Source organism: Equus quagga, chromosome 16 (genome assembly GCF_021613505.1).
Source record: "Equus quagga isolate Etosha38 chromosome 16, UCLA_HA_Equagga_1.0, whole genome shotgun sequence".
NCBI lineage: Eukaryota > Metazoa > Chordata > Mammalia > Perissodactyla > Equidae > Equus > Equus quagga.
The window spans coordinates 34569230-34582466 of record NC_060282.1 but is presented as its reverse complement, the minus strand read 5'-3'; the positions used below and the strand labels follow the sequence as shown (position 1 = coordinate 34582466).

The 13237-nt window shown below is 31.9% G+C and overlaps 1 protein-coding gene across 1 annotated transcript in view; it reads left to right on the top strand.

Annotated features, from left to right (window-relative positions):
- The window catches only part of RIMS2 (regulating synaptic membrane exocytosis 2), a 572812-nt gene that overhangs the window by 318189 nt on the left and 241386 nt on the right, over positions 1-13237 (top strand). Inside the window, exons 15-16 of the mRNA XM_046642144.1 lie at positions 1077-1248; positions 4070-4223. Of these exons, the coding sequence (XP_046498100.1) occupies positions 1077-1248; positions 4070-4223 (326 nt within the window). The remainder of the gene's footprint in view (positions 1-1076; positions 1249-4069; positions 4224-13237) is intronic.

Here is a 13237-nt window from a genome sequence, read left to right as displayed (position 1 = left end):
TTCCCAACACACTTAGAACTGTACTGTGCTGAGAGAATTTGTAGCAGTTACTATGGTTCCACTTGAAGTTCATTGTCCACTTCTCACTTCAAATAGGCTTTCTAGATAGCTTAACGGTTCCTTCCTAGAAGATTTTCTTTCTTCCTCTTCAGCCATTGATCCTCTCTAATAAGCTAGAATAATGATCTCCAAAAAGAATGGATGTACTGAGGGGATATGTAAGACAATCCATTGGAGTTAGGATAAAATATTTATATTTTTATTTGTATCTAATTTTTAATTCCCATTTTTTAATATTTACCAATAGACACAATATATTAGTACGTCAGTATAGTAATACATGTATATAATTCATAAATATATGTGCATATAATGGGATACATAGTCAAAAACATTCCTTTGATAGAGATACATAGTCCAAAAAAGTGTGGAAGCCTCTGAGTTGGAAGTCTCATCTGTCAGGATTGCCAGCTTGCATTTCTATCCCACATTATAGCGGCTACCTCAGATACAGATAATTTTACAATGTTTTTAAAGACCCGAAACTGTCAAATTGGCAAGTATGTAGTTCTTGTATGTAAGAAAGTAACTTGATAAAATGTAATTACAGTTGCTCGTTAGCTAAACTATATGGATGTGAAGTTGTGAAGGTCACAATTTGCTAGACTTTTTGTACAATAAGACTTCTGTAGTTTAAGTGAATAGTATATGTAATGTTGTTGGTTAATTGCCAGTTTGAAGGTTTCCAGTAGGACAATATGTTAGAAAATTTTAACAGTTAGGATTCTTCAGTCTGGTTTTATTTAGATTTTGAGAAAGATTTAAGTTTTTGACTATCTGTCATGGAAAAATTTCAGATTTGTTGAAATATTGCTATTATTGTCATACTTATAAAGTGATATAATTATATACCTTATAAATTTTAGTAATAATTTTAAAGATTATAATATTTGTATTATATAATACATTTATGGTAAAACTTCACTTGGCTTATTTCTTGAGAAATTTTAAGTTAATTTTTAGGGCAATACTTAGAAAAAGGTTTATAGAAGTTCATATATTCTTATTTTTTTCAGTGATAAAAACAAGAGAAGAACTAAAACAGTAAAGAAAACGTTGGAGCCCAAATGGAACCAAACATTCATTTATTCTCCAGTCCACCGGAGAGAATTTCGGGAACGAATGCTGGAGATTACCCTTTGGGATCAAGCTCGAGTTCGAGAGGAAGAAAGTGAATTCTTAGGAGAGGTATCTGGAATTGTTTTAAAGCTTGGACAATTCATGTCACCCTGAATACTTTGGTTTATGTGACTATCAGTAAAATTTTATAGTTTGAATATCTGAAAAAGTAAACATAATTTCTTTAACAGAATGAATTTAGCCACTGCTTTAAGACAAAATTTTGATGCCATAAAAAACAATGGTTCTAAATACTCTGTGACAATTTTCACATTTATTCCTATAGATATCTCAGCATTGAATGATAAAAGGTTGGTTTGTATTTCACAAATATATTGTTGGGTTTATAGTGTATATATCATTTTACTTTACTGAACCAACTGTACCACTAGTAGTTCAATCCTTTATTCATGGATTTTTAAAAAAAAATTTTATTGAGTTAATGATAGGTTACAATCTTGTGAAATTTCAGTTGTACATTATTGTTTGTCAGTCGTGTTGTAGGTGCACCACTTCACCCTTTGTGCCCACCTCCCACCCTGTCTTTCCCCCGGTAGCCACTAATCTGTTCCCTCTGTCTATATTTTTAAATTCCTCATATGAGTGGAGTCATGCAGAGATTGTCCTTCTCTATCTGGTTTATTTCACTTAGCATAATTCCCTCAAGGTCCATCCGTGTTGTTGCAAATGGGACGATTTTGTTCTTTTTTACAGCTGAGTAGTATTCCATTGTATATATATACCACATCTTCTTTATCCAATCATCTGTTGATGGGCACTTAGGTTGCTTCCATGTCTTGGCTATTGTACCTAATGCTGCAATAAACATTGGGGTGCATAGGACTTTTGGAATTGCTGACTTCAAGCTCTCTGGATAGATACCCAGTAGTGGGATAGCTGGGTCATATGGTAGTTCTATTTTTAATTTTTTGAGAAATCACCATACTGTTTTCCGTAGTGGCTGCACCAGTTTGAATTCCCACCAGCAGTGTATGAGGGTTCCTTTTTCTTCACAACCTCTCCAACATTTGTTACTATTAGTTTTAGATATTTTTGTCATTCTAATGGGTGTAAGGTGATATCTTAGTGTAGTTTTGATTTGCATTTCCCTATTCATGGATTATTTTTTTAAGACCCGTAATGTGCCTGTAATATGCTAGGGACCGAGACCTCAGAGGTGAATAAGGCATATTACTTCTTTCAAGGAATTTATAATCCGCTGGGGATACACACAAGTGAATAAGCAATTATAGAATAGCAGTTGCTGTTGCAGGAAAAATGCAGTAGGAATACACATACTTGCCGTGCAGGGGAGGGCAAGTGGTCCAGGGAAGGTGCCATAGAAAAAGGAGAATTTAGCAAAGTCAAGGGGAGTGGATTTCCTGCAGTGGAAATAACATGATACTAGAGTTGAGGGGGTCTTGGAGTATTAAAATTGGAAAGAAAAGTGATAAGAAATGAGACTTGATGGTTAAACTGACACCAGATCATGTCCCTTAATATACCATATTAAGAAGTTTGGATTTTATCTTGTGGATAATGGGAACAAATGATAGATTTTAGAAAGAGAATGGCTTGATTGCATTTGTACTTGAGAAAAATACTTCTAGCTGTAACGTGAAGAGTCAATTGGAGAGTTAACTGCTTTCAGCTTTTTTGAGTGTGGTTGGTTTTCCTGAGTAAATTAAATGGTAATCTCATGGGAAAAACAACAATCCGTAGAAATATTGACCTTAGTGTTGTTAGATAAAGAGTCAAAGAGTGGTAAACCAGTTGGGAAGAAGGGTAACATAGTTGTTAGGAGCAAAGTCTGGGACCAGCTGCCTGAGTCTGCATTCCCGACACTACCACTTCCTAGCTTTGTGTCTTTGAGCAAGTTATTTAATCTATTTGTGCTTCAGTTTCCTCTTTAAGTGGGAATCATAGTAGTATGTAACTCAGGGCTAATGTGAGGATTAAATACGTGTGTGTGTGTGTGTGTGTGTGTGTATGTAAACATTTGGAACAGAGTGTCTGCAATTTTGAGAATGACTGGGGCAAATTTAGGAAGAAAGAAAGAATAACTTAGCTGTTCTGCATCTTTACCTCCTTAGCTAAACAGTGATTTGTCATTATATAACGGTTCTCATATACGTAAGCAAAAACACTGTCATATTTGCACATGACCCTAAAAGAAAATAAAAAGAGTCATTTATTTCTATGGGCTGATTTTCTTTGTAAATTTGTTAAATATTCATCTTATAAAATCCATATTACAATATGGTTCATATTAGAAATCCGTTCTTTTTTTTTCTTTCCTGTTTTGAATCCTTAGCAGCAGGATATGTTGAACACAGAGATTTAAGTAAGACAGACTTTGTTTTAGACTTGGTATTCTTATCTGTAAAACATGAATAATAAAGATCAAACTTGTAGGGTTTTTTTCTGAGAATTAAGATAACATTTTACATAGTTCTTAACACACAGTAGGCACTTCTAATTTGTTTTTCTCTGCCCATTTAAGACTTTTTCTAAAGGTTAAATAATGAATGCAAATAAAAATGCTTTTTTAAATTATAAAATCATATATACATATATTAGTTATTATTACAAATTTTTAGTAAAGTGTTATTTTGATAATGGCAAATTTAACAGCCTCTGGTAGGTGGCTGATCAAGGGTCTACAAAATAAATGTCTTAGATATTTAAAACTATTAAATCAATAAGAAGTTGTAAATATTTATCTTTTATTTAATTATTGTCAAAATATATTGACAGTTTTGCAATATAACCTTGCTTTTGACCTAACAGCATTACTGTTACAATTATCATTATTATAAAAGTTATGAGACCATTAAACAGAATTCTATTTTATTGGTATGTAACAGTCCTTTGTCTCTTGGCTTTGTAGATTTTAATTGAATTAGAAACAGCATTATTAGATGATGAACCACATTGGTACAAACTTCAGACCCATGATGTCTCTTCATTGCCACTTCCCCACCCTTCTCCATATATGCCTCGACGACAGCTCCATGGAGAGAGCCCAACACGCAGGTTGCAAAGTAAGTTTTCAGTAAAATTTCTCACACCTTTATTGAATTATCTTGAATGATATATATGACATAGAATTTGAAGATACTATTATGGGTATTAACAGGCATCTATTAGTGTTTTCATAGGTATTGAAGCTTTTAAATTGTTTGATATGCTTAAAATGAGGGTATACTAATGGCATTCATTCATCACAGTATGACCCGAAATGATGCACAGTTATGTTTTAATTTTAGCTCTTAGAATCTTAAATATAGGATGAGATAGCTAATATAGTAGAATTTTGTCATGTAGCTGTAGATATCTGAAATTATGATTTCCGCCTTCATTATGCCAAGTACTTTATGAATACGTAGGCTATAGCAAAGTGGTTGAAACCAAGACCATAAACATTGCTCAGACAAACCAGTTTAAATTTTGACTCTCTCGCTTAAGAGCTGTATGACTTTAGGTGGGTCGTTTCTCTATGCTTCACTTTCCCCCTTTAGAAAATGGAAATAATGATGCCTACATTATAGGATGGTTATAAGAGTTAAATAATCTCAGTAATATAAACTGATGTTGTTTTTGTTGTTATTATTATTATTAGTGTTTGCATTTTACTGTGAATTATGCATAGTCCAAACTATAAAATAGAATTCGGGAAGTGAGATTGCTTTTATAGATGGCAAAATACCTTACATATTAATATAGTTTTATTTTTGATTCATTGATGAGAAACTTTATTCATTACTTTCTCCGAAACGTAAAGAGATTGTTTTTGAAAGAGTATTTTGATGTATAAATTTTTATTTTTATATATTCTTTTCCTTTATTCAGTTAAAGTTCCATAGCGTCTTAAGGGAAAAAAATCTTCCTTTTTAAATATGACAGAAGTTATTTTATAATTTGTTTACTACTTGATATCTTATTAACCATTATTATCACAATTTGAACTATAAAAATCCATCAGCGTTTTATTTTTTTGGTCCTTCATTCTTTTTTTGTCTTATATCAAACAGATTCATCTCTTTGACTTCTCAAATGTTAATTCTTTACTTAGTAAAATGTAATATTATCACCCTTTTCACTTTTTAAAATAGAAAACATCATATCTATTATATTTTCATTCATCCTCATGACTAAAATTCTTCAAAGAAAAGTGAATGGAAACAAATCATTGAGACAAAGCTAAAATGATGCTGTTGAGAGGTATAAGATAAAAAAGACATGATTTCATAATTGAAGTTTCTCAGGATTTCAGCTATTTGGGGGGATTTTTTGGTCAATGTTGCTTCCAATTCTCTACCCCATTCTCTTACTTCTCCCTCTCTTGGACTGCAGTTACATGTATGAAGACCTCTTGATATTGTTCCATAGCTTATTGAGTCTCTATTTTTAAATCTTTTTTCTCTTCCTGAGGTTTGAGTATTTTTCTTCAACTGTCTTCAAGTTGACTGATATTTTCTTCTACGATATCCAGTTTTCTGTGAAAACCATACTGTGAATTGTCCTATTAAAGATATTGTTAATTTTAAGATTTACATTTGGTTTTCTTAGTTTTTGTATCCTTCCTGATACCCATTCTTTTATTATGTCTGTGTGTATGTATAAACACATATATGTGTATAAATGTAAATATATTTAAGAATTTACAGAATTATACATACATTACATATGTATATGTATATATATAGAATCCTGTAAATTCTTTAATCTATTTATAGTATTTAATTTAAAGTCTGCTAATTCCAACAACTTGGTCTTCTGTGAGTCTACTTACGTTTGTTTTTTCCTTTGATTATGGATCACATTCTGTGTGTTTTATATATCTACTAATTTTTGTTGTGTACCAGACATGATGTTTAATACGTTTTGGAGACTCTGGATTTGGAAGAATGTTACATTCTATATTAGCAGACAATGAAGTTACTGAAGGACCACCTACAACCTATGGAAGATAGAGTAGAGTGTTTCTGTTTTGACTCTTCCATAGTTCTAAGGCATAGTCCTTAGTCTGGTTTCTGATTCTTATTTCTAAGATGTGAACTTTCTAGGCAAAGTCCAAGATGTTGGCCCAAATCCTATAATATAGTGAGACAAACTCCAAACTCTATGTCCTGTGCATCAGGAAGTTGCTGAAATCCCCTTGCAGCTCTTTTAGCCTTTTAGCTGTGGCTTTCTGGTGGGTTTCTTCTTGTTTTTCCCTCTGCAGTTTGCAATTCAGGCAAGGATTTGAGGGGCTATTGTGTGTAATTTGGGGTCTCCTCCTTCTCTTGCTCTCTGCTTTCCAGGATTTCCCTTACAATTCTAGCTGCTCTAACAACTCTGAATTCTGATCTCTGGGTCCTCAGCCTTGTAAGACTGAGGCTTTTTGCTTGAGCTGTAACTCTTCTGCAGTGAACCAAATTGAGAAGGCCCTTAGGGGAAAAGCTGTTTAAATATGTGCTTTGCTTATTTCAAGAGTCATCTCACCAATTTCTGCCTGCATTTGTTTGTTCTCTGGTGTCTTTAAACAGTTTTTTTAATTAAAAATATTTTGTCCAGATTTTTAAATTATTGCTGGCAGGAGATATAATCTATATTTTGATATAAGCTACTCTACCATTCTCAGAAGCAGAAGTCTACATTTTTAAGTATACTTTTTACTGACTTATAGCGTTTATACAGAAATGTGTATAAATCATAAATGTACAACCAGGTGAATTTTCACCAAGTAACCACACTATGTAACTAGCACTTGCGTCTAGAGATGGGACATCACCAGCCTTCCTCTTACTGTCCTCCACTAATTATTCCCTCTGCCAAGGTGACAACTATGCTGACTTCAAATACCATAGAATAGTTTTATTTTTTAACTTCATATAAATGAAATACACACACATATGAATTTTATAGAAATGAAATTACACAATATATTACTCTTTCACATCTGGCTTTTTTTTCTTACCACTGTGTGTATGAGATTCATCGATATTGCTCCGTATAATTACAGTTTATTTATTTTCATTGCTACATACAATTCCTTTCTATAGATATACAAAAATGTATGCATTCTACAGTTGATTAATAGTTTGCTTTCAGATTTTGGCTCTTCCTAAGAGTGTTGCAATGAACATTCTTATACATGCCTTTTGGAAATCAGATGTGGTCATTTTTACTTTAAATATGCCTAATAGTAGAATAGATAGATAATAGGCTATGCATGTATTCAGTTGCAGTAAATATTGATAAGCAATTTCCAAAACTGCACCAATTTATACTTCCCTACAGCAGTGAATAAAGGTTTTAGTTTCTCTACATCCTAACATAATTTTGGTGTTTTAATGCTTTTTATCCACCCGTCTAGGTGGATGTGCAGTGCTATCTCATTATGGCTTCAATTCGCGTTTGTCTAACAAACTTTTTCATTGCTTAACTGACCATTTATATCTCCTCTTTTATGAAGAGCCTATCAAATTTCTAGCCCATTTTTCTTTTAGAGTCTGTCTTTTTTTGTTGATTTATGAGTGGTTTCTTTTTTTAAATTATAGATTTGAATTCTTTATATGATATGTGAATTGCAAATGTATTCTGCTCTATGGCTTGGTATTTCACTCTTTAATGAGATCTTTTGATCAACAGAAGTTTTTAATATTAATGTATTTTAGTTTTCAATTTTTTCTTTAGGATTAGTGCTTTTTTGGTATGATCTGTAAAAAAATCTTTGTCTTCTTCAAGGTCATAATGATATGTTCCTATTTTTCTTCTAGAATAGAGCCCTACTCTTTTCATTAAATCTAAAATTCATGTGGAATTGATTTTTGTATTTTGTGCAAGGTGGGGATCAAAATTCATTCTTACCCTGTGGATGTCCGCTTGATCCAGCATATTTATTGTAAAGGCTACATAGCATGTGATTAATTTCTGAACTCTATTCCTTTCAATTAGACAACTTTTCTATTCTTGTGCCAATACCAAAGTGTCTTCGTTACTATAACTGTATAATAAATTGTGATATCTGATAGTGTAATTAACCCAGCTTTGTTCTTCTTCAAGACTGTTGTTTCTATTCTTAACCTCTTGCACTTACAAATAAATTGAGTATCAAATGATTATTTTCCACAAATACTCTTCTGGGATTTTGATTCAAATTACATTGATCAGTCTAGGGAGAACTGAAATTTTTCCCTGGAGTGGAGAGAATTCGATATATATTCTATGAATATTCCAAGAATTCCATGAATCTGATATATCTTTAAATAATATTTTAATAGATTTCAAGGTGGAGGTTTCGCATCTTTATTAGATCTATAACTAGGAATTTGGTTTAAATTGATGCTGGTATACTGAAATAAAATTTATTATTTATTATTATTCAATGAATCATAACAACATTTCCATACATTATTTTGAAATTTGATGTACAACATTGTGTCATTTGTGATTAATGACAATTTATCCTCTTTCTTTCAAATTGTTATACCTTGCTCTTCCTTGTCTTACTTGATGCTTTGGCTAGGTCCAATGATAAAATGTTGAGTGTAAGTAACTTTGTTGAGTAGAAGTTAGCATCCATGTTTTGTTCCCCATTCCTTGAGAAAAGCTTGAAATATTTCCCCACTACCTTTGATATTTGCTCTAAATTTCTGTTTGCTTAGATTCAGGAAGGTATATTTTATTCCTAGTTTGATGAAAGTTTTTAATTATCAGTGGATGTTAAATTTTATCAATTTTTTTCTGTATATATGTATGTAACTGTATGGCATTTCTCTTTTATTCTATTGATGTGGTAAATTGCATTGATTTTCAAATGTTAAAGTGATCTAGTGTTCCTGTAATAAACTCAGCTAGCTCATGATGTGTTATTTCTTCCTCTCTGGATTCAATTTGCTGATATTATGTGTAGAATTTTAGCATCTGTATTCAGGAGAGAGAGAGAAAGATTGTCTTTAATTGGCTTCTGTTATTAATGTTATGTGGCCTTCATAAAAAGTATTAGAAAATGTTCCTTCTTTTATTATTTGATGACTTTTATTTTCCTTCCTGTAATATCTGTCAAGTTTTGATTTTAGTGTTATGCTGCCCTCATAAAATGATTAGAAGTGTACTCTCATTTTATATTGTTTGAAAGAATTTGTATATTATTGGTATCATTTCTTTAAATGTTTAGAAGTATTATCCATTTAAGTCATTGGGGTTGGTAATTTCTGTATGAGATTTAAATTACAATTTCAATTTTTCTACCGTATTTAGAACTATTCTTAATTTTATGTCTGCTTGTGTCAACTTTAAGTTGGAATTTTCTTGGAATTTGAACATTTCTCCTAACTTCTAAAAAATATATTTGCATAAAATTGTTCCTAGTAGCATTTTATTATCTGTTAATGTCTGTTGGATGTGTAGTGACGTCCTCTTTTCCTTCATATTGGTAATTTGTTCCTTTTCCTTTTTTTTTCTCAGACTTTCTAATGATCTATCAATTTTAAAAGTCTTTTCCAAAAAACACCATTTTTGTTTTGTTTATTTTCTAGGTTGTATGTTTGTTTTTCTTTTCTATTTTTCTTTTTCTTATTTCTCTTTTTTTACTTTCTTTACTTTAGTTTATTTGTCTCTTCTCATTTCTTCAGAAGGATACTTACATAATTTTTAATGTAATGCTTTCCTTTACCTGTGGATTATTTAGGAGTATTGTGTTAAATTTCCAAACTCTAGGGATTTTCTAGGATTTTTTTATATTGACGTCTAGCATTATTCCTCTCTTATAAGAGTGTATACTCTGAATAATTTGGAATCTTTAAAATTAATCATTTGCTTTATGGTGCTGCATGTAATCAATTTTGGTAAATGTTCTTGAAAAGAATGTTTATTTTGTCATAGGTTGGTACATGTTCTATGTATGTCAAGTTCAGCAGGTTTATTAATTTTGTGGCTCAGTTTTGTTTTTGCTGATCCTTTGTCTGATTATTCTATCATTTGTTGAGAGAGGTATGTTAAAATCTCCATGTATGATTGTGGACATCATACTTCATGTATTATATATCATATGTATTTTGAAGTTATGTTACAGGTCTAGAATTGTTATATTTTTCCTAGTAGACTGATAACTTTATCATTACATAATGTCTCTTTTTATATCCAGGAATGCTTTTTCTTTATACCTACTTTGATGTTACTATTGCTGCTTCAGCTTTTTTTGGTTAATGTTTTTTGTATGGTATATCTCTCTCAATCCTTTTACTTTCTACCTCTCTGTGTCCTTATGTTTAAAGTTTGTCTATTGAAAACAATGTAAAGTTGATCTTCCTAAATCCATTCTGACAATATTTATCTTTTATTAGGATAACTCATACATTTAGATTTAATGTAATTTTGCTTAATATTTTACAGAGTATTATTTATTTTTGATTGGTCTTTTTTTCTTTAGTTTGAAATCCACGTATTTTAATTACATCAACAAATATTTAGTTACCTGCTATGTCTATGGTGCTGATACTGTGATTGAGCCAAAGATACATTATACTTCGGTAACAAGTCAAACTCTTATTTACAAACTTGCATATGAAATACCTTTTCTTCCCCCCAAAATTATATTTAATGTGACTCTTAGTTAGGTACATTTGTTCCCAGTCAAATGTCCTTCTCCTTACCTATTCCCACCTCCCAACAGAGATTCTAGAAAGCCCTAATGATGGACAACATTCAGGAAAGACCCATTAATTTTTAATCCTGATTGAGTTCCACTGACGTGTCCCAGTGTGTAGTGGTTACTGTGTCCAAGTCTGTACATGGATGTTCTTTACTAATGCTAGTTGCTCTGCTGCTTAGCATCCATCTTTCTCAGCTGTATCGTGGAACTATTCGCATGGAATCCTAAAATATCACTGGACTCTGGAGAGATCCTACAGCCTGGGTCCTTATTCACAAGGCTCTCTAGCCACTGTCTTCTTAGTAATTCTGAGGAATCTTGACTGTTAGCAGTGCTTGCCTCCTCATTCTGCACCCTCTACACTCCTCTCTCTTTCTCTCCTCTATCATAATCTCGTTAATAAGCCGAGAGTATGGGAAGTAACATGTCTACATCTCACTTTGCTTTTAATCCTAAAATGTAAATCTTCCTAATTCAAAGAAACACGGAAGTCTTGCTACCTCTTTAAAGTGTGGAAGGGAAAAATGTAAGGATAATAAAACACAATTAATATCCCAGTACATGAACATGCCATACTTAATCTTTGACTTTGTATAATTTTTTAAATCATATATAGGAAGGAGAGTTATAAAAATTAAAATTGTAAGCTTATGTAGAGTGCTGTAGTAATTTAGAAGTATGAGACAATAGTACAAGCTATGATAAGTGTTTTAGCTAGGCCTGAGAAGAATAAGTAGGATTTCAATAAATGGAGGTAAAAAGGTAAAATACTAAGTTTGAGAAGATAAAGACGTAAAATCTGAATAGAATGATGAGATGTTGCAGAAACATTGAGTGCTAGGTTAGGAAATTTATCATTTTAAATAGAGTTTGAGGATTGAAGTCTGAAAGAAATAGCACAATAACATCTTAACATGATTTATTGTCTCTCCTTGATGTGCTGCAGCCTGAAAAAAAAAGGTTTTGAGGGGAGGCGTTTCCCTTCATTATACCCTGTAAACGAATGCATACCTTGCTTATAAATGAAGCCTCATGTATTTTGGAATTGAAGAAGTTAAATGTAGTAAGTGTTATGGAGGGCAGCAAAGTGCAGTGGAAAAATCAGGGGGGAAATGGCTTGCTTTCATTTAGATTACATGTTCTTGTTAGGTCATGACCATAATCGTCTCCAATGGGCAAATGCCACAATATGTAAATTATTCCCCACCTCCCCCCATAAAAATCCCTTTCAGTGATTTTTGACATCACAGTTTGGACCAAAATACGTACATTGTTTTAAAAATATATAAATATATATAATATACACATTACATATTAAATTATTATATATATCTGGGATATATTTTCAATAATTATTAATAAAATCTCTATAATAATAATTTAAGCTTTAATCAATAGCTTGAAACATTTTGACACCTTTTTTCTCATTTCAAAGCTGTTTTTATAAATTATGAATTTTTAGTAATGAATAGAAATTTTAATTTTAAAAAGACAAAGGAACTATATCCTTGACAGAAAACACCCATAGTCACTCTCATCTCACTTTAAAATATTAAGTACTTTACAATATCTGTGGAGAAAAAGTTTGAAAAGTTTGGTGTCTTTTGTTCTATATTGATTATAGTGATGCCATTCTCACAGTTTTAAGAAGTAGTGTACTTCTTTGACTATTAATCTTAAACTCATTAAAATGTCTTATTCTAAATTCTGGCAGTGAAAACCTGCCCTGCTTATTTAAACCTTATACTTCTTGGTGGTAGTACTGATTATTTCACTTTTATGTTCTTTTCCTAAGGGTATATTTACTAGACAAATGTGGTAAAAAGGAAAATCAGAGCCAGCCCTGGTGGCCTAGTGGTTAAGTTCAGCACATTCCACTTTGGTGGCCTGGATTTGGTTCCCAGGTACAGACCTACACCACTCTGTTAGCAGCCATGCTGTGCTGGTGGCACACATACTAAAAAATAGAGGAAGATTGGCAGAGATATTAGCCCAGGGTGAATCTTCCCCAGCAAAAAAATAAAAATAAAAAAGGAACACCACACAGGACTACCCTGACTATAAAATTGATATAATGAGATAAATGACTTTCAGAAAACCATTTGGGGGTCTGCTTAACAACATTGTCTTTACAGAAAATCTTCAAATAATAGTTTTCGAATGGAAATGAATGTAGTAAACTTAGCTTATTTAAACCTGTCGTTAAACTATAATGTTCAGATAATTGACAATGTAAAAAAAGCATGAAATTATACTTTTATCCTGCTGTACTTAAAAAAGAAAGGCATTGTATGTATTATAATATCAATATGGGGCATATACTCAGTTTTACTGAAGCTGAACCCAAGAATGAAGCTTCATGATTCCAAGATACCGTGAAAGAACATAAAAAGTAGAATGACATAAAGTAGGAAGAAC